The sequence below is a fragment of the Mercurialis annua genome, linkage group LG5 (genome assembly GCF_937616625.2).
Source record: "Mercurialis annua linkage group LG5, ddMerAnnu1.2, whole genome shotgun sequence".
In the NCBI taxonomy this organism is placed as follows: domain Eukaryota; kingdom Viridiplantae; phylum Streptophyta; class Magnoliopsida; order Malpighiales; family Euphorbiaceae; genus Mercurialis; species Mercurialis annua.
The window spans coordinates 1,638,984-1,665,058 of record NC_065574.1 but is presented as its reverse complement, the minus strand read 5'-3'; the positions used below and the strand labels follow the sequence as shown (position 1 = coordinate 1,665,058).

General features: G+C 33.4%; 5 protein-coding genes across 5 annotated transcripts; 4 read left to right on the top strand and 1 right to left on the bottom strand.

The window, feature by feature from the left end:
- Window positions 1-999: 999 nt before the first annotated feature.
- LOC126681096 (V-type proton ATPase 16 kDa proteolipid subunit) lies at window positions 1,000-3,297 on the bottom strand. Its single transcript, XM_050376475.1, has 3 exons — window positions 3,065-3,297; window positions 2,178-2,463; window positions 1,000-1,464 (listed from the first exon to the last, which is right to left on the bottom strand). Exons 1-3 carry the CDS (start codon window positions 3,141-3,143, stop codon window positions 1,332-1,334), a joined length of 498 nt encoding a protein of 165 aa, XP_050232432.1. The 5' UTR covers window positions 3,144-3,297; the 3' UTR covers window positions 1,000-1,331.
- A 993-nt stretch (window positions 3,298-4,290) lies between these two features.
- On the top strand, window positions 4,291-7,111 carry LOC126681092 (NADP-dependent D-sorbitol-6-phosphate dehydrogenase). Its single transcript, XM_050376471.2, has 6 exons — window positions 4,291-4,535; window positions 4,839-4,933; window positions 5,045-5,162; window positions 5,634-5,766; window positions 6,121-6,340; window positions 6,436-7,111. The coding sequence occupies exons 1-6, from the start codon at window positions 4,400-4,402 to the stop codon at window positions 6,664-6,666; spliced, it is 933 nt and encodes a 310-aa protein (XP_050232428.1). The 5' UTR covers window positions 4,291-4,399; the 3' UTR covers window positions 6,667-7,111.
- A 535-nt stretch (window positions 7,112-7,646) lies between these two features.
- LOC126681091 (protein BASIC PENTACYSTEINE5-like) lies at window positions 7,647-10,635 on the top strand. The gene is made up of 3 exons (XM_050376470.2): window positions 7,647-7,853; window positions 9,339-9,498; window positions 9,593-10,635. Exons 2-3 carry the CDS (start codon window positions 9,427-9,429, stop codon window positions 10,469-10,471), a joined length of 951 nt encoding a protein of 316 aa, XP_050232427.1. The 5' UTR covers window positions 7,647-7,853; window positions 9,339-9,426; the 3' UTR covers window positions 10,472-10,635.
- A 7,264-nt stretch (window positions 10,636-17,899) lies between these two features.
- On the top strand, window positions 17,900-21,226 carry LOC126681086 (bZIP transcription factor 29-like). The gene is made up of 5 exons (XM_050376466.2): window positions 17,900-18,106; window positions 18,197-19,592; window positions 19,668-19,800; window positions 19,887-19,971; window positions 20,650-21,226. Exons 2-5 carry the CDS (start codon window positions 18,304-18,306, stop codon window positions 20,880-20,882), a joined length of 1,740 nt encoding a protein of 579 aa, XP_050232423.1. The 5' UTR covers window positions 17,900-18,106; window positions 18,197-18,303; the 3' UTR covers window positions 20,883-21,226.
- A 594-nt stretch (window positions 21,227-21,820) lies between these two features.
- LOC126681084 (tRNA-dihydrouridine(47) synthase [NAD(P)(+)]-like) lies at window positions 21,821-25,613 on the top strand. The gene is made up of 9 exons (XM_050376464.2): window positions 21,821-22,271; window positions 22,367-22,615; window positions 22,745-23,042; window positions 23,124-23,380; window positions 23,628-23,900; window positions 24,098-24,379; window positions 24,519-24,639; window positions 24,917-25,086; window positions 25,180-25,613. Exons 1-9 carry the CDS (start codon window positions 21,936-21,938, stop codon window positions 25,276-25,278), a joined length of 2,085 nt encoding a protein of 694 aa, XP_050232421.1. The 5' UTR covers window positions 21,821-21,935; the 3' UTR covers window positions 25,279-25,613.
- The last annotated feature ends 462 nt before the right edge of the window (window positions 25,614-26,075 follow it).

The following is a 26,075-nucleotide window of genomic DNA, read 5'->3' as shown; positions in this document are numbered from 1 at the left end:
AGTATAAAGTGAATTTAACTATGCACATGTAGTGAATGTAGTGAGACAAATTCACTTTCTATTTCATATCTCATCAACTAAATTTCAAATTTTAGAATAATTACAATTACTTTTGCTCTTAAAAATATGATGATATTTCCTTTTATTAAAAATCTTATCCATTTATCTTCGTGCCGTATCATGACACTCGTTTAAAATTCGTGTCATTGTTAGGGTGAACATTTTAACGTGATTAGTTATAAAGGCATGTTCGTATTAACCTTGGTAGTATTAACAAAGTGGCTGGGCACGATCCGCCAACCCATTTTGACAACACTAGTCTAAAGGTAATAAATTTGTATTTAAACAATTGCGATTCAGCTCAAAGAAACTTGTAGAGGGCGAAAACTCCCCATAGGAGAAACTGGAAGCTTCCTATCAAGCCTGTGGTCCTAAAATTCATGTCTCACATTCATGTCTCACATGGTTAGAGGTCTTTGACAAAAAAAAAACATATGGTAAAAGGTAGATCCAAAATAAATACTACTCTCCGTTCTAGAGTTGTTCACTTTATCTTTATCACACAGTTTAAGAAAAATAATTATTATTTATGGAGTTTATTAAAAAAAAATTACTTTTTTTATTATACCCCTATTTAATATAAGGTCTACTTGCAATTTACTGTCAACTTACTAATTAATGAATTTTAAATAAGAATAATATAGAAAAAATTAAATGTAAAAAATTATTTTTTGAAAGTGTACAAGAGTTTTGGAATACATTTTTTTTTTTTAAAGTGGACAACTCTATTGGGACGGAAGGTGTATTACTTTATCCATTCATTACTGATGAGTTACTGAATGAATTACAATCATTTTCAACCAATAACAAAATAACCCTAAAAAAGCTAATGACCCGACGCATAAATGGCCAAGAGAAACACCATTTAATACCCATATCAATGGTAATTCATTTTTCTGAATTGTTCTATCCCAACAAATAATCCTACAAAATCAAATCTTAAAAAATAACCGTTCATTCAGCATATTCAATAAATAAGAAATCCATGGATGAATTAATTAGAATTACAACTAAAGTTTCTATACCAGTTTCCAGCAAAAACACATTGATACATAAAAAAAATAAACCAAAAGTTTAACAGCTTCACAAACTTTTATTCCGCAGATAAACTCGATCCTATTTCAGCAAACAGTACAAAGAAACCACCCACTAAATGCATGGCAGAGCAGGCACTTCCATAACGAGAATTTTTCAAAATCCTGCAAGTGCTTCCCCTGCAGTCACACATTCGGAAGCCATAAAAGAATAATGAAAGGTATTAACCTCCCCGCTTATTCAGCCCTAGACTGGCCAGCTCGGGAAGACAAGATGATGCCAACAATAAGCCCGTACAGTGCCAAGGCTTCAGCAAAAATGAGGATAAGGATCATACCAACAAAGAGTTTTGGTTGTTGTGCATTAGCTCTGCAGAATAAACAGATAAAAGATCAAGACAAGATGCAATATATTTTCATGAAACAACGTATTCTACAATCAAATTGTCCCAAAACAGATTTATAACTATGGCTTCCTATTCAAATTATCACAAAACATTTTAGTAATTTTTGCTACACATAATCTCAATCCAAATGTCCTGACATTGCATTAGAAACAAAAAACAGAGTGACAACTAGAGCTGCATGTCAACCATGCATAGCACGGATACGGAGAAACAAGTTTCATGTTCAAAACGCCAACTTTCCGACACGTTTCCGAAACGGGAAACATTGATTGAATGAAGTGTCCGTACTACTTAGCATGTCGATAGCCAACAGCAGAGAACTACTGCTGACCATTGAGTTACAGATGAAAAAGCATATTGACATGACACCCCAAAGAGTAAACTTAATTGAGCTAGGAAGATTAATATCAAAATAAAGTCTAAAAATTTCTACAATCATATGTTTGAGAATTAATATAGAGTTAAATGTTCATATGTATGTTCAAGCAAAATTCAGATTACAGAGAGCAAAATTTCAGCCATTACATTCAAAAAATTCAAATCACGAAACTGCAAGTAAATGTCATTGAGACACAATTATTAATCCAAATTCACAGCACAAATTGATTGATAAAATAATATAATCATATGATATCAAAAATTATATACGACACATCCATGTATAGAGCAAATATACCTGACACCAGCGTCACCAACAATTCCAATAGCCATACCAGCAGAAAGACCAGCAAGGCCACAGGAAAGACCGGAAGAGAGATGTGCGTAGCCATCGAAAAGGTAATACGACTTAGCCTTAGGGTTAATACCAGTACTAATAATAACTGCAATAATCAAACCATATATACCCAACACACCAGCCATAACAACTGGCACAATTGACTTCATTACAAGCTCAGGCCTCATCACACCCATAGACGCCACTCCAACACCACTCTTGGCTGTTCCATACGCAGCTCCCATACCTGAGCATCCAATACAAGATCAGCAATTCAGCACTCAGCTCATAAACCTAAACTTCTGCTCGTTCGTATTAAAACTCGATCTCTATTTTATGCTTCTAAACCGCTACACCACAATATTTTAATCACAAAACTGGTTCTGTTTTCCATTCAACCTAGTTTCAAACAGGTTAGGTTTTTGATTCGACATAATTTTAAACTAAGTACAATCAAAGGATAACCTAATTTTCATAGGATCTTAAAATGTAAGCAAACCAGCGTAAGCAACAACATATTAACATCATTAATTCAGATCAACAAACTGCTAAGTTATCTAATTCGTTTCATTAATTATTATCAAGCGTAAACAGCATATTAAAATCATTACCAAGATAAATAAACTGCCAGGTCATCTAATTCGTTTAATTAATTGTTATCAAAAATCAAATGCGATCATTAACAAAAACACATAACTGAATCAGATCGATCTAAATTCAAACAATCAAAAACCAAAACACATTTAAAAAACATTTAATTAACGGATTTCAACAGCGAGATCTTCAAATTAAAAGAAAAAATACAAATAAATTGCAAAATTAAAAGTGTAAAGAGAAGAGAATGATACAGGAGAAGACGAGAGCAGCGGCGGCGCCGAGGAAGCCGAAGAACGGAGCAGTTTCATCGCCGCTAAAGGTAGAAGACATGATTAATTGATGAGATGTTGAGTTGAGAACGGTGTCGTTTTTTTTAGATCTGAGAGGTTCTTTGAGTTTGGATGTCTCTCTCCTCTCTGAATAATTTTGATTGTGTCGTGAGATGACGGAAGGGAAGTAGGAAGGAACGTGTGGAAGATAATAAATTGTTTCGTTGTCTTTTTTTCGTACCAATTATAAAATAAAAATATCTCAGCCCTATGTTTTTTCAGGTTTTATTGGGCCTTTCTAACATATTTTAATTGGGCTTAGTCTGAGAAATAAAGTGATTCAGCTCAAACCCATTCAAGCCCACATGTGAGCTTATTTTTCGGAATAATTCTTAAATTTATATTGGCTAAACCCTTCTTTAGACCCTTCTACTTTCAGAATTTTCATTATCTGGTCTGTTTTTTTATTTAATCTTTATTTAGCCTTTTATACTTTATTCATTTTGAAGTTTTAGGCCTCTTTTTTGGACGGAAAAAGAGCGTACGTTACGCTTACTCTGAAACTCACATGAGACCATATCTAACTGTCCAATAAATTTGATACGTTGGCAAAATATATCACATTATTATACTTCAATAGAGATCTAATAAATAAAAATTTAAAAGTATTACGATTTGTTGAATAATATTTTTTAAAAATGACTAATTAAATACAAATTTAAAAGTACGGTTAATTGCAAATTAATTCACGAATTTCACCTTAATTTATATTTAAAACACGAACTTAAAAACTTGGTAGTTACCATATTAACTTTCATTTATTCGGTACAACGACCAATCATACAGCAACACGTGGCTATATATTACAATTTATACGTTAGTGTTTTTCTAGTTCAGTGTACCAAATTACTAAAAAATGAAAGTTGGCGTGGTAATTATAAATCAGGGTTAAAGTTCATGTATTAATTTACAATTAACCTTTAAAAGTATAAAAAGTTTTTATCATTCTCGACGTGAAGATTACTTAACGCAATTGAACCACTTGCTCACAACTTCCGCAAAAAAAGACCTATTTAACAAAAAATAAATAATATACGAATTTTTTGAATAACAAACTTTTAATAGGAGTGGATGAAAAATTATAAAACGCAACTATTGTGCCATGTCATTTATATAACAAACAAATAGTGGGTTAAGCATCTTTTTGCCATCAATACGACAAAAACAAAACGAAAATATCATTTGTCATTTGCTGATTGAGTAGAGAGACCAACTCCATAGCTTTGGAGTAGCAGAAGCTAAAGAAAATTGAAAAAAATGGCAGCAATAACACTTAACAACGGAATCAAAATGCCAATCATCGGACTGGGCGTATGGCGTATGGACGGCAAAGCTATTAGAGATCTCATCATTAACGCCATCCAAATTGGCTACCGCCATTTTGACTGTGCCGGTAATTTCTTCTCTTCTCAGTTCTCTCTGTTTTAATTGATTTACTGTTGCTGTGTGTTTACTATAATTCATAATAGATTATGAAAATGTTTATCGATCTGGTCCGTGATTTTGATGTTGAATTTGTTTATTAGGTGTTTTAAATACTAAAATTTAAGATTCAATTGGAATATTTTTTTTCAAAGAGGATTTAGTTTTGCCTTGTTATAACTATTAGGGGGTATTTGTAATAGTTGTTGCTTGTAAAGAATTTTGTAGAGAGATTTAGTTAGCTGGTTTTTGACAATTTGGTGTTTGTTTGCAGCTGATTACCAGAATGAGAAAGAAGTAGGGGAAGCACTTGCAGAAGCTTTTCAGAGTGGGCTTGTTAAAAGGGAGGATCTTTTTATCACTACTAAGGTTTGTTTGTTTGTTCTTTCGCGTATATCCTCCAGTTCGATGATTCTGATTTTAGGTATTGATATTTTGGTGACAATTGGAAGTTGTTTATTCCCATATATTTGTTTGCAGCTGTGGAATTCAGACCATGGACATGTCATTGAGGCTTGTAAAGATAGTTTAAAGAAGCTTCAGCTTGAGTATCTCGATCTCTACCTTGTTCATTTCCCTGTAGCCACGAAGCATACTGGTGCGTACTCTTTTCATAATAATGTTCTTTCTCTGTAATTTACTCTAGATTTTTCGATTTGTTCTTTGATCCTTAGAAATTATGGCATGCAAGCTGCATATTTTTGTTTGGAAGGCCTTATAATTAAAACGCGAGATATTATAAGGAAATATATGATAGAATGTTATCTGTTTTACTACTAGAGTGATGCACATGATCATTAAGTCCCTTTTTTCTAATTTGCAATAGTTGGTTATCATCTCCGCTGCATAATAATTGCGACAGAGCTAACTTAGTTTCTCGTGATAGACAATAATAGACGTAGAAGCTCATCCGGGAATAATTGTATAGCATTTCGATCTAATTTACAGTTTCCTATAGCATTTCGGGGTACTAGGGAAAAAAAGATCTGTAGCATTGGATGAATTTGTGAAACTCGAAACAGCATTCTCATTTTCTGAAATATTTTATTGTATTTACATGTTCATACAGGAGTGGGTACAACTAGCAGTGCTTTGGATGAAGATGGAGTGCTTGACATTGACACAACCATTTCATTGGAAACTACCTGGCATGCTATGGAAGATTTGGTTTCCATGGGTTTAGTTCGTAGTATTGGAATCAGGTATGAAGTCAGCTCAAAATTTCCTAATTCACCTTTTCGTATATCCTGTAATTGAAAACTTATGCAATGATCATAACGATTCTTCCTGTTGCTTCCAATTGGAAGCAAATAATCTCTTACATTAGTATTGGTTATGGGAATGACATCTTTTTAGCTCTAATATTTTTGATAAAGGTTTCTAATTTAGAAAATTTATGCTCCTTCACTAGAGTAAGTGGACAAATTGCTAAAGCAATATCATGTTCTTTTTCACATACGATCCTCATTAATAAAAATAAAACTATGTTCCTACGGATAGCTAGAGTGTTGTATTCTAAAGTAGGAATGTGGTTCTAAAGGGAAGTTTATTTGCAGCAACTATGACATCTTCCTAACCAGAGATTGCCTAGCATACTCAAAGGTGAAACCTGCTGTGAATCAAATTGAAACACACCCATACTTCCAGCGCGAATCTCTTGTCAAATTTTGTCAAAAGCACGGCATCTGCGTTACAGCGCACACTCCTCTTGGTGGCTCTGTGGCTAATACAGAATGGTTTGGTTCAGTATCATGTCTGGATGACCCTGTTCTTAAAGTAAGCTTATCTTACATCGGTTTTTCTTCTTCTTAAGATTTCTCAGACAATAACTTATTCACATGTATTCCCGTGTCATTGTTTTTTCGTGCAAGGGTTTGGCCGAGAAATACAAAAAAACTGTGGCGCAAGTCGTTCTTCGGTGGGGCATCCAGCGAAACACGGTGATCATTCCCAAATCATCAAAGATTGAGAGACTGAAGGAGAATTTTCAAGTTTTTGAGTTTGAGTTGAGCAAAGAGGACATGGAGCTGATCAAAAGTGTCGACCGGAGCTATCGGACCAACCAACCTGCCAAGTTTTGGGGAATTAATCTATATGCTTAAGCATGTTCGGACAACTCCAATCTTCTTGGAATGTTTCTGCAGAAATTGAGGGGAAAATAGACATTTATTCTCCCTCTTTGCAATGGCTTTAAGCAACCATCTCAACTGTGGAATGATTGACATTATTCACCAAAAAAAGCTAATTCTCTTATGAAAAAAATGTGTTGAATTTCAAGTACTACAACAGCTAATGCCATAACCGTGGTATGATTGGACTAACCGCCGCACCGGATGTCAGTCAGGCACGCCGGGCGAAAGGGCCGGATGTCAGTCAGGCACACTGGGCGAAAGGGGATAACAGCAAGTACTGAATTCAAATCCCAATCTATTTTTTTCTACATCTGAATTTTCAACCTAATATTTCTCTGACTAAAATTAAATTTGTGAATATAATCATATTTTCAACATAATATTATTATTTTTAATATATTTTTCATGATTTGTATTCCTTGTTTGTGCATTTTTAATGAGATTCCCATTAATTATTTACTTCAAATTTACTACTATGACAAATTAAAAGAACCTATTAAATCCCTCTCTTTTCCTTTTCCAAAGTTTTGCTTATCTCACATGTGTATTGTACCTATCCTGAATTATTGGAGTTATGTTCTACTTTGTAAGATAATGTTTGGATTGAGAAATATTAAATGAATAAATTCATAAATTTTGTAAAATTTATACATTTAAATAAATAAATTATTTAACAATACAAAAACCATAAAAATTAATTAAATTTTTAAATTTTTAAATATTTTTTTAAAAGCCATCATTTAGAATCTCACCTCTTAATTAAAAAAGTTTAAATCATTTGTATAAAAATAAATTATTTTCATATTTTATTACTTCAAATTTATTCTTCCATACATGAATTTTAATTATAAAATTTGGACTATGGTCTTCAACTTCAAAACAGAACTCATGTTGAGCTTTCCCTTGACCCGATTCGTGCTAGCCCACCCGTTAAGAAAAAGCAAAGCAGAGAACACGTCGTTTAGCCAAAAACCTAAACATAAAACGACATCTCAAAGAAACAAACATAATCCGACTCGCTTAACGGAGCATCAGTTATAGCCCGTCTATCAACACGCACCAATCCTTAATTTCTCAGTCTCTCTTTTAGTGTTTGTTTCCCAAGAAAATCAAAGCAGGAAAGAAAGCTCTTCTTCACTTCAAATAAAAACAGATCAGTAAGTTCATTAAATTCCTTCTTTGATCTCTTTATGATCTTCTGTATTATCTTTAGCTCAAGAATTTACTGTGACAGTTAAAAAAAATTAAACTTTAACTGTTTAATTTGATGATTACCCATCTGGGTTTTGCTTTTGTAACGTAATTGATGAAAAAAGTTTAACTTTACTTAAATTTAAGTCCTTTAATTTGACTTATGTTACTACTTGTGTTGTGTTAAAGTTGTATGCTTTAAGTTGTTAACTTATCTGGGTTATTTGGTAGCTATTACTAATCTAAAAAAATGTTATTAGAAAAGTTTGAAATATAGTTGAGTTAGGTCAACTTGAGTTGAAATTAGTCTAGATTATCTGCATAAGTTCTGTTTAGGGTTCAAAATGTTTTGCATTGCTGTAGGGATCAATGCTTGGTTTGACTTTACGGGTGTGTCCGATTAGTGCTTATTGGCCATCTACGTAGCACGGACATGGTGAAACGGTGTTATTTAAGGTTTTTTATGTAAAAAATGAAGTTTTGTGTCCGAAACATCAAGTGTCTGACATGTTTCTGAAACAGGACACGTTGATTGAATGAAGCGTCTGTGCTACCTAGTTGGCCATTGAGTGTACAATTTGCTAACTGGGGCAGCTTGGTGTATGTTGATTAAGAATTGCATTTGCAATTTCAAATTAGCTGAATGTTCTTGGCGATGGCCTAATGCCTGCATACTCTTACTCAGTTAATTACTTATGAAACAGATTGTAGGCTTTTGTTTGCAGGACACCTAAACTTAAGAGAGCCGTTTCTAATAGGAAAGCAGTTCTTAGTGATTATTGTAACATTGAACACTTATATGATATTTTCTGTTGTTAATTTTTTTTATTTAAAATGAATTCATATACCTACGCATGTATAAGTTTCGCAAAGTTCATTTAGTTGCAGAGCGTTTTGTGTGATTTAGATTTTGATAAGAAAATTGTTTGATTAAGGCATCTATTCATGTACGTTCTCCATGCCAAACTTCATACCATTTTAATGAAAATAGTTAAATATGACCGATGTGAAATACGGCATTAATATGAAATGTAAAAATACACTGGCTGTGCTGAGAAATAGAATTCATCTATATTTTTGTATAGAAAGGCATGAAAGCTTTCAGGGAGAAACAAAATGTTATCCATGTCTCTTATAATTCCAGTGCCCTATTGAGGTAGAAAGTGGCTCATATTTATGTGGCTATTGTAACCTCAACTCCCATGATGCAGTTGAGGCCTTATAGCTAAGGTTGTTTTTTATTTTTGATAGTTTTGTTTAGTTCTCGAGTTTAATTTCTAAACTATTTTTTTTTTCAGAACATTATTATTAGGTTTGTTGTCTTCTTGCAATCGTTAACAATCTTGATTTCATATTTATGTTTATGAGGCTCCTAAACTTCTTTTGCTTGCTAAGAGATCCAAGCTCTTGTTCGTCTTTTTTCAAAACTGAAGACTGTCTTCTCTTTTCAGAGAAGTTGCTGTCTATGATCTTAAATAATCATCGTTTGAGATTTTCTTCAACCTGATTTCTACTGCATTATCTGTAACTGGATATAAAATGGATGAAAGTGGACAACACCATAATGGGAGATATAATAAGATCGACTATTACAAGGCACCAAATTCTCCGGTGAGAAGCTCTTTTCTGAAACTTTTTGCATTCAGTCACTTTTGTGTCGTGCAATTTTAGAGCAATCTAACCTCGATACTCGCCATATCTGCAGTGGAGCATGGGGCCCTCACATCCAACGAAGGAACACAATAATGCGCTGGTAATGAATAAGAAGATTATGGCCATCCTTGCCGAGAGGGATGCTGCCATTTACGAACGGGACAAAGCATTAGCTGAACAAAGGGAAGCTATTGCTGCACGAGATGAAGCTCTTCAGCAGCGAGAAAAAGCTCTTGCTGAGCGGGATAATGCCTTGATGGAGCGAGACAATGCTCTGGAAGCTATTCAATACCGGGAAAACACTTTGAATTTTCCTTTAGGCAATGGAAATCAACGTGGATCAAAGCGTATTCCGCACCCTGTATACAATTCAAATGATGTGGCCGAAGCTCTTGATGATGCAGGGGAGATGAACATCACTGACGCCTTCCCTATAACAACTGTTTCAGGCGAATATTTCAAGTCGCACCCGACGAAGCGGTTAAAGGATAATAAGTCGATGTCGATGAAGGCAGCTAAGTCACCAAGGAAGGGAATTAGAGTAGGTGAAGATTTGAACGGACAAGGCGCTTCTGAAGGGAAGAAGTTTAAGGTTGAATGGGACGGTCAGGATGGCTTGAACATGGTTAATTTTGACGAGTCTACAATGCCGGTACCCATTTGCTCGTGTACCGGCATTCCTCATCAATGCTACAAATGGGGAAATGGCGGGTGGCAGTCATCCTGTTGCACCACCACCATGTCATCATATCCATTACCGCAGATGCCTAATAAACGCCATGCTCGAGTTGGTGGTCGCAAAATGAGTGGTAGTGTCTTCACAAAATTGCTCAGTCGGTTGGCATCAGAAGGCCACGATCTAGCAGCCCCCCTCGACCTCAAAGACTTCTGGTCCAGACATGGCACAAATCGCTACATCACCATAAAGTAGAGATACTCGAGTCTCTTGTCGTAGATTTAATTAATGTATGGTGTACAATATTTACTGGATTGTCTTGTAGCAAAATGTGGAGCTTCCTGTGCTCGCATTTACGCCTTTGTAGGGATGAAATGCCAGATTTTTACTATTTGCTACTTTCCGGTAGCAATTTTACAGCCAAGGCAACTGCAGCTGTAGAGGCTGCCATGAAAAAAAAAAAGAACGAATGTCATCGCTGTCGCTGAATCTGTGCTTTAGAGTCGATTAACTCAAACTTAACAATTTTAATCAATTCGGGACAATACTTTCTAATTTTAGGTTTGAAGGTCATCGCGGTCTGTGAATATGTTCATTTTGTGCAATTTGGGGGTAATTGACCTATAACTAGAGAATGTCATCCCTCATTGATTAAAATCGCTAAGTGTGACTTAATTAATTACGGCGCTTAAGTACCACGATGATCCTTTGCTTTGAAAAAAATGGTAATTGAAATCTGATCATTTGATCAACCAAGTCCTCGTCTGTTTGTTTAACAAAAGTCTGATAGATGTGATTTTGAAATCGAAAAACCACATTTTCAGTACTTTTGAAATCAAATTAGAAAATTGGTAATGCTTGTTAGCCTTAATTCGGTTTGATTTCATGCTATAAAAAAATGATTTTCTGTTATGTTTGGTTTTAGAAGTAAAACAAATTCATCTCATTTTCAATACAAACTGAACTGATTGGTTTGGTTTTATTCGATTTTAACTTTTTAAAAAATTAATTTTAGTTTATTTGGTTTGAATATGATGTTAAAGTATAAATAATTATTAAACGCAACCGTTATGTCGCATCTTTCTTGCAACAAAATGAGATATTTTGCAATGTTAAGATATTTAAGTAAATAATAATTAAATATTTTAATATGTCAAATATTCATTCGCTTGTTATAAAAGTGACGTGCCACAACTGTCTTTGTAGGCATAGAGGATTCATCAATAATAATAAGAACAAATTACTATGAGACCTCCACATTTGTCATAGTTCACATTTTAATTTTTTCTGTTTCAAAATCAAACGGTATGATTCTTCATTTTTGTTTCAATCAACAATTTAGTCCTTCCGTCCATAACCGAGTTAACGAAACTATATGGTCTCCAACTTTAGTTTCTCTCAACGATTTTGTCCCACTTTTATTTTTGTCAACGATTTTGTCCCTCATGTTTGAAAATTGATATACCCAAATTTTTTGACTCTGTTGACTAACACTAAAAATTGACTGTTGACGGAAATAAAAATAAGGAAACATATCGTTTGATTTTTCAATATAATGGATTAAAGTGTGAATTATGACAAATATGAAGGATTTTATAGTAATTTGCTCTCATGATAATCATCATAATTTGACATGTTATAATACCTAATTTATTGACATGTTTCAATTCCAAATTTGCAATAGCTTGAAACACAAACTAAACATGATGCCCCCATCAATGGTTAAATATAAAAGTGGGTCCTTTTGTTCCTTTTACTTTTTGTATTGGAGATATGTTGGAATATAAGATTTTTCTTATTTTTTCTTGATGTTACATTACAATGGTGCATTTCCCATACCTTGTCTACAACCACACAAGCATCAATTTACTTTTTATTAAGTGATCAGTAAATTTTGTAATTGCAATAATTTTCTTTAAAAAAACATTGATCCATGTTAGTCAGGTAAGTGGCACAAATTAGAGAGTACTCTAATGCAGTATTTTAAAATGGTAGACGAACTGATAAGATTATCGACTTTCGGTTCAACTAGATTAGTAAATTAGTAAATGTGGTTTATCATATAATCGGTTCAACCGTTAGTTCTATTAGGTCAACCACTGGTTCAATCCAATTAGACATAATTTTTGATGTTAAGAGTCTATTATCGAGCAGCCGGCCAGTTCTCGATTTAACCAGTCCAATTCGGTTTGGTAAAGATTCTAGCCATATATCCTAGGTCATGAGTTCAAACTCTAATCTCCGGATAACAATAATCAAGTTGGATCGAGTAACAATTGTTTGATTTATCGATCTTTTATTTTATTTTTTAAATAAAAAATGTGTTTTATATAGTAAAGTGACTTTTCAATATTGATATAGAAGTTATGAAGGTATGGATAAGAGATGATTGATCCTTTTCTTTAAGTGCCACGTTTCATGAAAACACAATATTATGAGTTATTTTGAGGGCCCATTTCTTCTGCTAAACTTTATGAACGTGCATTATATTTAATGTATGGCCAATACTTATCCTCGTCTACATCATTGAAGCCTAACGGGAGTTAGTACGGCCAATTTTTGAACAAAGCTAAGACTAGCTTGGATGTGTATTCGATTCAAATTTAAAATTTAAATTCAATTCATTTTTTTAAAATATATTTTAAAATCAAACCGAGCAGAATTAGTTATTTTAATTGATTTTTTTAGTTCAAAACGAATCAAAGTATATTTGTTTAATTATATATGACTAGATTAGAGTTTTATACGTTTCTGCTTGTAAGCCGCGTGGCTTTGATGATTTCGTTTTTGTTAATGATACGATGACTATATTAAATATTGCTTAATTGAAACTTTAATGTGATAAAATTATTTTTACTAATATATGGTTACTCCTTTTTATACATTTATATATGCTTCAAATTTGAATGTAACAAAATTATTATTTTATTTTTTGCTTTTGCTTTTTGGCGTGATACATATGATAAACCAAATTTATTTTTAAGCCAGAATACTAAAACAAATAAGACAAAATCAGGAGGCTCCTTATGCAATCGCTAGCGAGCCGTGCGTCTGCCCTGATCAGAATTTGTCAGAAATGCAAGTTTTATTTAAAGAAATAGTTGTGATTTTGAACTTTGTCCTAGTTGGTATGAAAAATCATCGATTAAATATGTTGTTTCTTTACGGTTAGCTTCCGAGTAAATTGTTTATATGCCACTTCATGCAATGGATGAAAATAAAAGAGGGAGACTATTACTAAAGTATGATCAGCATCAAAGCTTGATATATAGGCTTAAGTTTATCTTAAACTCCTAATTACATGCACCACACATTAATTTAAGAGATTAAATATATGTACTATAATAATATCATAACTTTAAGTCAGCTTCTAAAAACTATACATACTATGTACAATATAAAAACTATACAAGTTTCAAAAAAAATATAAAAACTATACTACTTCATCTTGAATATAATCTCACATTTAATTTCTGTAACCTTTTGAGTATAGTTGATTTGATTGTTTGGAATTTGGATAGACATTGCTTAAAGATAAATGCCAATCCGTTCATAAGCAATCATGTAGACAACGTATAATTAATAGCATAATATACACGTATTCATCTTTTTTCTTTATACCTTTTTCTTACCTATAAGAGAATAATTTGTTTAATTTGTAAAAGATGGATATTATTCTCTAAAAAAAGAGATGGATATTATATTTTTTTTGAATCGAATTGATAATTTTTTTTAAAATAAATAAATAAATATCATTTTCTATCATTTGAGAAGGGAGATTTTTGTCATTTATATAAAAATTGATCTCATAATTTTAACAGAATGACGTAGCTCATAAGGCTATCCATGAAGGTAACCCTAGCAACACATATGTGATTTGAACAAGCAATGCATGTAGCAAAAATTCAAGTAAACTTTGATGGGTAAATAAAATATGTATCATATAACCTAAAATGCAGCTAACCGATAAAATGTAATAATTTGATTAGATAAACTAAATAACTCATATGAGATAATGTTCATATATGTGTGTAGAACAAGTTGAGATTTTAAATAGGTAATAAAAAGTAATGTACTTACATGTAATGTTGTAATTAATTATGTCTTCTTGTGGTTATCAAGTTTAGAGCCATTGAACGAGAAGGGATGTGCAATGTACAAATAATACAAAGCTTACAGTAATTAAAGGCTTCATGCATCTTTTAACCCCTGAAATCGTATCCAATAACTTATTTGACATTTTATTTTTTCAGTTTAATTAATCTATCTGACAAGTGACATCTAAGCTATTTAACTTCTAATAATGTCATTTTTATAATTATTTGACCTCTTTTGTCCATTTTGAACGAGACGTTTTGGTTACAACCCAAAAAAAACACGTGCACATATGTTTTTAGCTGGTATGTTATATGGTTATGTTATATTTTTGACCTGTATTTTATAGGTTAACCCATTTAATCCTTTTTTTTTGTGATGGGTCGAGTTAGGTGGCTGACCTACTCAACATTTTTTTGCCACCCCACTCTCCATTTCAAAGGTTATTTAACAAACAAAATTTACAAATTAAGACGTTAGATAGATTAAACTGATGGGTACAAGTTTAGAGGTTAAAATATACATTAAGTCAAAATTATAAATCTGGACCAAATATTGTATTTAATTTAAAACTCTGTAATAATGAATTCTTTTTATTAATATATTTTGCCGTTTTTTTTTTGATTTTTTTTTTGAATTTTATGTTAGTTTCTTTGACTTGCCCAATATTACGAGTTAATTGAAGGATGGAGATTATTTTATATTTAAATAAAACTTTTAGATGTTATTTTGCATTCACACATTTATTGAAAAATTGATCAAATGACTATAAACCACAACAAATCAAGCCGTACGACAACCTGCTCTAGCAAGATCATGAATCAAGCTCTTCGTTCAAATTAAATTTTATTTGTTATTATGAGTCTATGACCCTAATGAAATTTCGCAAGATTCATAATTTAATTTGTTTTATTGTGATTAATTTTTTATATTTTTATATTTACTTATTAGATTTTAATTTGAAAAATCATAATAAAAACTTTTATGTAGACCTCATAATTTTATTTTATCACTTTTTAATGTGTTTTATTTAATTTTGATAAAAAAATATAAAAGATTACAAACAAATACATAAATAAATTTATAGCTATAATCAAGGCATAATTGAGGGTATAAAAAGGACATGTGTCATTTATCAAATTTACAAGGCCACTTGTGACAGATTAGTCAATCAGTTGAGTAAGATTTCTTAACGAATGATTCTATTAAGGCTAAATGTTGTAAAAAGGCCAAACCTTTCAAAAAAATTTCACAAAAGTCCTGACCTTTCAATTTTGTCGATTTTGGCCAAAAACTGATTATTTGGTTTCACAAAAGTCCTCACCTTTCAATTTTGTCAATTTTGGCCAAAAATGGATTATTTGACTTCACAAAAGTCCTGACCTTTTAATATTTGACATGCCACATAGGTGCCACATAGGCGCCACATAGGTAAATTGAAATCAAATCGAGAGTTGGCCACAATTGAAACCAAATAATTTATTTTTGGCCAAAATCGACAAAATTGAAAGATCAAGACTTTTGTGAAACTTTTATGAAAGATTTGGCCTTTTTACAACATTTGGTCTTCTATTAACCCAGACGTAGATGAGTTGTTAAAGCCTCTTCTAACTTAAATGAGGTCACGGGTTCGAATCGTATTTATATATACAGCCGTTTAAAATTTAGAGTCAGAATTTTGCCTTCCGCAAGGGACCTACCCGGCTCGAGTGGAGATTAATTTGAATATAGAAGGTTTAAAGGTGTTGTTTCATAGTTGGAATCCGTTTCAGGACACCTCATGATCAGATAAAAAAAAGAATGATTCTACGGATAGTTATAAGTATAAATTTCAAGTTCATTTGAACTTGTAAAGTCAAATATATTAAATCCACACCATTTATTATAAATCGATATTATAGATAAAAAAATATAATTTTAATTAAATTAATATACACCGTTTATTTTATAAAGAATGGTGTAAATCGTAAATATGGCTCCCTCAACCAAACCATATATTTTTTGTTCGAATCCTAGTTTCATACTATTTATTTTTTATTTTAATAATTTTTATAACAAATATAATAAGAATTAGTTATAAAATAATTACAACTTTAACATGTTTTGAAATTATAAAGCATATTTTAAATACTAATAAAGGCAAACACGAATTATCAGTTTTATAATTCAGAATATATAATAAATTTCTTGAAAAAAAATGTAATAATATAAATGTCTGATTATAAAATATTGTGGCATTTACATCTGAATTATAAAATAATAATAATAATTTGTATCGGACATATAACAACGACATACATTATAAATATTTCATTTTTTTTTGACAATTGCGAGGGGAGCGTTTGTAGAAGAAAATGAACGTACAATCCGACAGTTTGCTACCAATATTTATATTATTTGAATTATAGTTTAATAATATAAAAATCTATTTTTTTAGTATTTGTAAAAGGCTTAAAATATACCATAAATAGAAATGGTTGAAAACAAATAAAAGAAGTTGTTTTTTTGTGGATTCAATAATTTGGAGTGTGGGATTAAATTTCTCCAAATAAGGAATGATTAGTGAAATTGAGAGTGACTAGAAAGAGCGTGAGATTAAGAAAAAAATTACCAAATAAATACGAAAGAAATCAAAATTTATTCCTAAATAAGCTGCGGAGACAAAGGAAAGAAAAGAGGGAAATGAAGTCGGAATGAAATTCAAATTCGTCCGAAATTCACATCTTCCGAAATTAAAAATATTAAACAAACACAAATTTTCTTTATTAAATTCACGCGTTTCTCTCCGTCATGAAATCCGTGTCGTAGTCTTCGTCTTTCTCATTATTATTTTTCCTTTTATTTCATTTTTAAAAAAGTAGTATAAAAATTAATATACTCAAAATAATAGGCAAAACTTAAATACCTATACTATTACACTTTTCCCAACTGACTCCATATACTTTTATTATTGGCTCAATTACTTTTATAATCATGGATTTTAGCGCGGTTTGCTATATAATACGAACTCTATATTTTTCAACGTCAAACACCACCTTTTATGTTTTTACAATTTCAAACATCTGAGCAGTTTTCGTTGAAAATTGTTGATGTGAACACTAGAACAGTGTATATTCCAGTGTCAATAATATCATTTTTAATAAAAAATTACTCAGTGTTGTGAATTGCTAAAAATGATAGTTCATATTTAGAATTGTGCAATTAAAAATTTGTGTTAAAATTCAAAACACGCTAAATTTTGTGATTTTTAAAACAATTAAGCTTTTAATTATTAAATTTAAGTTTTATAATATGAATATATTTCACACACATTTAGTGAGATTGATATATTATAGTATTTTTTAAACTGGATCCTATTTTTATTTTAGTTAAAAGTAATCCGCAATAATTTTTTAGCCGACTTGACATTGCTATTATTTTTGTGATAAAAGGTTTTAATGTGTATAAATTAATGAAGTAGCCCGATTCAAATAAAATACAAATATACAAGGACTCAAATGTATATTTTACCAAAAAAAAGATACACACACTTCAATTTTTAATGTTAAACTTTAATTCTAGATTGATGTATAGATATTCTAGATCAAAGTGAAATTCTAGAGCGAGAAAAACAAAGTTACAAGCAAACAGTAGTAAAAAATAAAAAATTTAGAGAGAGAAACCGCCTGCTCTGCTCTGCTTTGATTTGATTTGCTTTCAATTTTTATTTATTCCTCTGCCATTTCACTCACCATAGCCAACAAAAGAAGCTTAATTTCGGAGAAATTACTGAAATGCCGGTGCTTGCTCACAAAGGTAGCTCCTTAATCAATAATCAGTAAGAAAATTTACTACTAATAGTTCCATTATTACTCATGCTGGTGTTTTTAATTTTTGTTTTTGCAGATTTTAGGGTTTTGTTTTAGTTCATTGATTGTGATTTAGTGTAAATTGAACTGGGTTGATCTTAAATTTGAATTTTGGGAGTGTTTTTTTAAGGGTTTTGAAAAAAAATGGGGGACACTGAACAAGCTAATAGTGAAATGATGCAGAGGCTTCATTCATCATTTGGAACAACACATTCTTCTAAATATCAGCAGCCTTTTTCATCTTTGAATCAGCTTGAAATACCTCAATTGAATCAAACCCAAATGAGAGCTAGGCATTTTGCTCAATTTGCACACAATTTTAACACTAGTAATACTAGTTTGGCTGATACTAATAACAAAAGAGTAGGGATTCCACCTTCTCATCCCAATCAGATCCCCCCCATTTCGCCATATTCTCAGATCCCGGTGTCTCGGCCGGGGAATCAGCAATTGGGTTCTCCGAATTTCGCCTCGGGACCGAGCCATTCGCGATCTTTGTCGCAGCCATCGTCGTTTTTTTCACTTGATTCGCTGCCGCCTTTGAGCTCGGCCTCTTTTCGTGACTCGTCGTCAAATTCTGATCCTGTGTCGACTGATGTGTCGATGGAAGAGAGGGATGGGAATTCTCATTCGTTGTTACCGCCTTCCCCATTTAGTAGGGTTAATGGTGTGAGAGTTGGCGAGAGCTTGCCTCCGAGAAAAGCGCATAGGAGGTCTAATAGTGATATTCCATTTGGGTTTTCTAATGTGATGCAATCTTCGCCACCGCTTGTTCCGCTGAGGTCTTCGGGTGTTTTAGAGCGGTCAGTGTCTGCAAAAGAAAATGTAACTGTGGCTAAGCCGGCTCAGTTGGTGAAAAAGGAATGGGAGAGAGGTAACGATGGGAATGCGGAGGGTATGGGTGAAAGGAAATCTGAAGGTGAAGTTGTGGATGATTTGTTTTCTGCGTATATGAATTTGGATAATATTGATGCGTTGAACTCGTCTGGAACTGATGATAGGAATGGTAATGAGAATCGCGAGGACTTAGATAGCAGAGCTAGCGGGACGAAGACCAATAATAGCAGTGATAATGAGGCAGAAAGCAGTGTTAATGAGAGTGGGAGTAGCTCGTTGAGGGCAGGATCTTCGACAGAGAAGAGAGAGGGGATCAAACGAAATGCTGCAGGGGATATTGCTCCAACTGGCAGACACTACAGAAGTGTTTCAATGGATAGTTTTATGGGCAAATTGAACTTTGGTGACGAGTCTCCGAAACTGCCACCTTCGCCTGGTAACCGCCCAGGTCAACTATCACCTACCAATTCAATTGATGGGAATGCCTTTAGTTTGGAGTTTGGAAATGGCGAGTTTAGTGGTGCTGAGCTGAAAAAAATTATGGCTAATGAGAAACTTGCTGAAATTGCATTATCTGATCCAAAGCGCGCAAAAAGGTATCATTTTGTTCTGCTTTAGTGTTTGAATAATTATTTAGATGACTTATCTAATGGCCTTTCGTTGATTTTTAGGATTTTAGCAAATCGTCAATCAGCTGCCCGTTCTAAAGAAAGGAAGATGAGATATATTTCAGAATTGGAACACAAGGTTCAGACTCTGCAGACTGAAGCGACCACATTGTCTGCTCAGCTGACTCTTCTTCAGGTAGCAATTTGGAATGCTTTGGTCTTGTTTCCTATACATCCTACTTTTTATCTTCTAAGTCACTGATTATTTCTTTCTTTGCTCAGAGAGATTCTGTTGGGCTTACAAGCCAGAATAATGAACTGAAGTTCCGGCTACAAGCCATGGAACAACAGGCACAACTCCGAGATGGTACACTTTTTTTCTTGATCCATCTTTACTTCAATATCTACCATTTTACTTTTTACACGTGTATATTTTTCTTATCTGCATATCTACGACTTCTCATGTTAACCCGATATCTTGAAAATGTAACTTAAAAAGTAAAAATTCCGAACTTCAGAATGTCTCAGAAATCAGAGTTATGTACTTCAACATCTTGAACTAGTGCTTATTTGGTACCCCTTTTGGTCCATATCTAACTTCTTTTCTGCAATTTTTTCTAGCCATGAAGCCATTTACCATTCACAGTATTTTAGAAGGTTTCTTTGATTGATCTGACTGTAATACAATTATTTGTGAAGTATTTATGGAATGATAGTGGCATGCTACTTTAACTCTCTATCTCTCAGATTCCACATAGTACTCAAAACACCTAAACTTCTTCTGACATCATTAATTTTTTTTTTCTAAGATTACATTTTCGCAACCAAGTAATGCATTCAGTGAGTTAGTGCTGTAAATATGCAACAGCAGTAATCCTCTTTTACAATATTGTTAAGTTATTAGTTAGACCATTAACTTGTAAGTTGGTTGTTGAGTAAACCGGTGCATAGTATTTTATTATGAATTCTTATTCAATGCTATTCTTTTGCTTGCGAGAACTGTGTGCGGACATTTCTATGCTTATCTGTGTTGATTTTTTTACAGCTTTGAATGAAGCATTGACCGGTGAGGTCCGGAGGTTGAAGGTCGCCACTGCAGAGCTTAGCGGGGATTCTGACCCAACAAACGGTATGGTTCAGCAGCTGTCCATCAACCCTCAGATGTTTCAGCGGCAGCAACCACAACCCTCTCGGGTCAACATTCATCAGTTGCAGCAGCAACAGCCACAGTCTCAACAAGAAGGGAATACAGCCTCGAATTCGGAATCCAATCAATAGTTTGTGAATGATGAGATTATTGCTTATCAAAATAGGTCCTTTGAATTTGTTTCCTCAGTAAATTCATTCATTAGTTATTCAACTCCAACAAAAGCCCCCAAGGCGTGGTTGTTATGAGTTCAACCTGCATTGCGTTTCCAACTCGGAACGATATTTAAAGTGATATACAAGCCTTTATACATATTTATGATCATAGTATTTGTTAATATCTGGTAGATATATATATATATGACTTATAATCTTAAGATTGATGGTTTGTTGTGATTTTGAATGGTTGAACATAAGCTTTACTTTGTCTTTTATTTTTTCTCAGTGATTGGTTAATCTTGTATTCTCATTGTTTATCATCTACGTGCAGCTTGCCTTGGCAACAAGTTTGGTATATACTATAACTTTTTGGACTTTTTTTTTATAATTTTGAATATTTCAAATCTAATTAGTAAACTAAATTAAAGTGATATATTTTAGTTGGGTTTGATCTTATTTTCTGAAATCAATCTATTTTGTTGTTTGCTAGATACGTATAAAAAACTAGAGCTAGTAATTCGTATTACCATGTAATGATTAGCTCAAGCATGACATGTTTAACGAGTTACACAAATCGAACTGTTTATTCCATTTACTAAGAAAATTACAATATATCGTCATATACAAAAATATTATTTGACCTATTCTTTTATAAAAATGTGTTTAACATGTTTATTAATAATATACTAATATATTTTCTGAAATGACACATTATGTGTGACAGTTACAAAAAAATGTGATTCTAATTTATTTTTCATTTTTTGAATGTAAATTGTAACGATATTTTTGAAAAATTTAAAATGTCGTATGATGCTGGATTATTTGGAGGGCAAATTCTCAATTAGCATGTGGCATATCCGTAATTTAGAAAACGGTATAATCTTGCGTCGTTTTATTAACCACCCAGTAAGTAAGCAGTCACCACTCACCAGTTATCACTTGTCACCTTTTACAATCAAAACCCTAATAAACCCCATAACGAACTAAAAAAACAGTAAACTGAGTTACTGAAGGAACTCGCTAACCATGACCGAGTCAGCTACTGAACTCGCTGACGTTAGCAATAACGGAACTTACCAAACGCCGGAACAGCTAGTCGCCAAATCAATAGCTCCGGTGAAAAAAGAATTCCTCCGTCCTCGTCCCTCTGCTAGAACCGACCAAAACGATACCGTTTCCGATACTAAAAGCGCCGTCGCCAAAGAGAAGAAATCCAAACGACAACTCAAACGCGAACGCCTACAGGAGAAGAAATCAGGACTCCATCTCTGTCCTCAAGTAGCTAAAACTGAAGACGTTAGTTCGTGTCGTTATGGTGATAAGTGTCGTCTTAGCCATGACCTAGAAGCTTATAATGCTCAGGTATATACATTAATTTGTATTAATTTTATTTAGTTTTAGTTTTTTAATTATTAATTTTTTGATTGGTTATAGATTATGATTAATTGATTATGCAGAAACCTGATGATTTGGAAGGACAATGTCCGTTTAAGAATGGCGAAGGAGAGTGGTGTCCTTATGGATTGGCTTGTAGATTTTACGGTACGCATGATGTTAAGGGAGGTAATACTACTGATACTGTGAATAACTCGCGAGATAGAAATTCGGAGATGAATGTATTTAATAAGGATGTGCAGAAGCTTTTGTGGAAGAATAAAATGAAGTTTCCTAAAGCTGATGCTGTACTTAAGTCTCTTGGCCTCCTGGTAATAGAATTTTTATAGCATTTAGTTGTAACTTAGATTCTGTTATGGCTATGCTGATGTTGCGTCGTTGTTAGTGATTTTGTATGGCTGATTTTTGTTGCATTGGTTTTGTTTACGAATTTTGATTAGGGACCTAACAGTTTCAAAAAGAAGGGTGACGATGAGGATGTTGATAAGGCTTGTGAGAATGATTCTCATGCTACTAATGAGAATGGTTGTGATGGTGAAGTTGCCACTGATTCTCACGCTACTAATGGGAATGGTTGCGATGGTGAAGTGGTCATTGATGCGGCTAATAAATTGGATTGCACTTCAGAAATGTCAACCGAGGATAATACAGATGGGACAACGACTGATGAAAACAGACCCGTGAAAAAAGCGAAGTCATATGTTGAAGAGAAGTGTTGCTCTGGAGAAGATGCTAATGGTCATTTAGCTTTTTAATCTATTTTATACTTTTGTTTCTGCTAGTGCATTTTATTGATGCCGTGCATTTGATTCACTATAGGTACAAGTATTCCTGATAAAGACCTGGAAGCTGGTTGTCCAGAAACTGAATCAAAAGCTATAGCTGATGATACGCTGACAGAAAGAGACGAATGTTTAAAAACACATCCACGAGAAAAAAAGCTTATTGACTTCAGAGGAAAGCTGTATCTTGCACCCTTGACCACTGTTGGAAATCTTCCCTTCCGAAGGGTTTGCAAAGTATTAGGAGCCGATATAACTTGTGGTGAAATGGCAATGTGCACAAATCTTTTGCAGGTCAGTGTTTTCTGCAAATTATCTCATTCTATTGATTTTAGTTGTCATGACATGGTATACTAGATTTGTCTTAGTGATTCAGATTCTGAGGCTGAAGAGTTATTATACAATCTAATTCTTAAAAGTCTGAAGATTAGCTAGTATTACTAAATTTATTCGTTATTTTGGGAATATTTCCATGTGATTATTTTTCTCTATTGCACATTCCATGGGACACTTCTGAATAACAATTTTCTCATGAGGTCAGGGTCAAGCTTCAGAATGGGCACTGCTAAGGCGCCATTCGTCCGAAGATCTGTTTGGTGTTCAAATATGTGGGGCATATAGTGATACTGTGGCACGCACAGTTGAGCTTATAGATCAGGAATGCACAGTTGACTTCATTGACATAAATATGGGTTGTCCAATTGATATTGTTGTCACCAAGGGTGCTGGGTCAGCTCTTCTTAACAAACCAATGCGGATGAAAAGTATTGTAAATTCTTCCAGTAGTATAGTGGATACGCCTATTACTGTCAAGGTAGTAATTTATAACCGTGCATCACTTTGTAGTTTACCATGCTCTCGAATGTCAAGTACTTTATACTTTTGTGTTTCTATTTTAAAGCTTGATATTACTTCCATCATATGTTTTACTGCTTGTGTTTCTGTTCTATTTTTTTTTCCCTTCTTTTTATGCTTGGTTTAAATCGTTTCTTCTGTGTTTTATTGCTCTAGGTACGAACAGGATTCCTTGAAGGGAGAAATCGTATTCATTCCTTAATTGCTGATATTGGCAGCTGGGGAGCCAATGCTGTCACAATTCATGGTAGATCACGTCAGCAACGTTATAGTAAGCTTGCTGATTGGGACTACATTAACCAGTGTGCCAGACAGGCCCCAGAATCTTTTCAAGTACTAGGAAATGGCGATATCTTTTCATATACAGACTGGAATAAGCAAAAGTCTGACTGCCCTGAGCTTTCTACATGCATGATAGCTAGAGGAGCATTAATCAAGGTTAGTATTTTTAACATTGAACTGTCCCGCTGCTATTTTATAAAGTTGGTCAATTTTCTTGCATGCCGCAGAACTGTGTGCTTGTTTTCTCAACGGGGAACTTTAAATTCCTATGAATAACATGAATTGGATTTTCCAGCCTTGGATATTTACTGAAATCAAGGAACAGAGACATTGGGACATCAGGTCTGGAGAACGATTGGATATTTTGAAAGAATATGTTCAGTTTGGCTTTGAACATTGGGGTTCTGATACAAAAGGTATTAATCGTTTACATGAAATATAACAAATTCTCTTTTATTTTCTCTGTTTAACTGGGCGTGAAGGTACAATGTTGGTCTTGTTTATATTTTGGCCTGAATACATGAGAAAAATAAAAGTGGGAAGGCATATGATGCATTATCCACTGTAGTGTGGCGCAAACAAGATTGTGTTGCGCCTTAAGTAACCTTTATGCTTGGAGCTAATGATGATATAGCTAGTTGGACTTGAGGGACAAATAAACTGATGTAATTCTTTGCTTATTGCAATTTTCAGGAGTGGAGGCAATTAGGCATTTCTTGTTGGAATGGCTTAGCTACACATGTAGGTACATACCTGTTGGTCTTTTGGACGTCATTCCACAAAAGATTAACTGGCGTTCACCATCCTACTATGGTCGTGACGACCTTGAAACACTTATGGCTTCTGATTCTGCTGCTGACTGGGTATGTGATTGATTGCCTTGTAGATTGTTGATAAACACTTACCATAAACCTACGAGCTAATAAATTCTCATTACTTCTTTTTCCTTTTTGCAGATTCGAATATCTGAAATGTTGCTTGGTAAAGTTCCAGACGGCTTTACGTTCTCACCAAAGCACAAGTCCAACGCGTATGACCGAGCAGAAAATGGCTAATTGGAGCTACTTGCATATTGTCATGAAATAGCTCTGCAATACTGTTTCTCCAGGCCTTTTGGTGCACTTAGTCCCAAGATTTTAATGAAGTGGGAATGAGAACGAGGGCATTACCCATTTTTTGGGGGGTTCATGATGAGCACAATGATGGTTATAATGCCACATTAGCGGAATCTACAACCAATTTGGCTACCTGCATGGATTAAGTTTTGTATTTATTTCTTTATCATGCCAAAACACTGTATTTTAAATAATTTAAGAATTATAATAATACTGAATGCGGAAACTCAAATTTGGGTTTTTCAGTGATAAAATATAACGAGTTGATGATTTTAGACGTGGTTTACCAAAGAAACAGGAAATATAAATCATATAAAATTTGTAGGGTGGCTCTATTTTCAGAGCAAGAATTGATAGGGACATAGAAAATCTTCATATTTTTAAAAAATTATCCTTCTTTTGTAAATAAAAGAGAGATGGATTCATCATAAATAAGGGTGAATTTGTCATAACAAAAGATTTGCTCTGAAAATAGCACCACCCAAATTTGTATGCAAGTGACAATTTTTCAGTTCCTGCGACTGGATCATTTAAAACCTTGGCATCTTAACATTGCATATTTGATTAAAAGTTTCTCTTTATCAGGTTGACTGACCGATTTTAATTTATTTTAAATATTCTTCTTTGGAATGTTGACTGTTCTTACTATTAAATATGATGTTAGGTAAACGGATTGAAGTAGAAAATGAACCGATCTCTTTTATCGTCGTGCAGGATTGGAGTGGGGAACAAATCAG

Bases quoted from the DNA above. Each gene is read 5' to 3' on its own strand.
- LOC126681086 (XM_050376466.2), top strand. From the start codon at position 18,304: ATGGGGGACACTGAACAAGCTAATAGTGAAATGATGCAGAGGCTTCAT. The intron at 19,801-19,886 runs GTAGCAATTTGG...TTCTTTGCTCAG, and splicing joins CTCAGCTGACTCTTCTTCAG to AGAGATTCTGTTGGGCTTAC. The intron at 19,972-20,649 runs GTACACTTTTTT...ATTTTTTTACAG, and splicing joins ACAGGCACAACTCCGAGATG to CTTTGAATGAAGCATTGACC.
- LOC126681091 (XM_050376470.2), top strand. From the start codon at position 9,427: ATGGATGAAAGTGGACAACACCATAATGGGAGATATAATAAGATCGAC. The intron at 9,499-9,592 runs GTGAGAAGCTCT...CCATATCTGCAG, and splicing joins ACAAGGCACCAAATTCTCCG to TGGAGCATGGGGCCCTCACA.
- LOC126681096 (XM_050376475.1), bottom strand. From the start codon at position 3,143: ATGTCTTCTACCTTTAGCGGCGATGAAACTGCTCCGTTCTTCGGCTTC. The intron at 2,464-3,064 runs GTATCATTCTCT...TTGGATGCTCAG, and splicing joins CGCTGCTCTCGTCTTCTCCT to GTATGGGAGCTGCGTATGGA. The intron at 1,465-2,177 runs GTATATTTGCTC...TTTATTCTGCAG, and splicing joins GTTGGTGACGCTGGTGTCAG to AGCTAATGCACAACAACCAA.
- LOC126681084 (XM_050376464.2), top strand. From the start codon at position 21,936: ATGACCGAGTCAGCTACTGAACTCGCTGACGTTAGCAATAACGGAACT. The intron at 23,043-23,123 runs GTCATTTAGCTT...GATTCACTATAG, and splicing joins CTCTGGAGAAGATGCTAATG to GTACAAGTATTCCTGATAAA. The intron at 23,901-24,097 runs GTAGTAATTTAT...TTATTGCTCTAG, and splicing joins ATACGCCTATTACTGTCAAG to GTACGAACAGGATTCCTTGA.
- LOC126681092 (XM_050376471.2), top strand. From the start codon at position 4,400: ATGGCAGCAATAACACTTAACAACGGAATCAAAATGCCAATCATCGGA. The intron at 4,536-4,838 runs GTAATTTCTTCT...GTTTGTTTGCAG, and splicing joins CCGCCATTTTGACTGTGCCG to CTGATTACCAGAATGAGAAA. The intron at 5,163-5,633 runs GTGCGTACTCTT...ATGTTCATACAG, and splicing joins TGTAGCCACGAAGCATACTG to GAGTGGGTACAACTAGCAGT.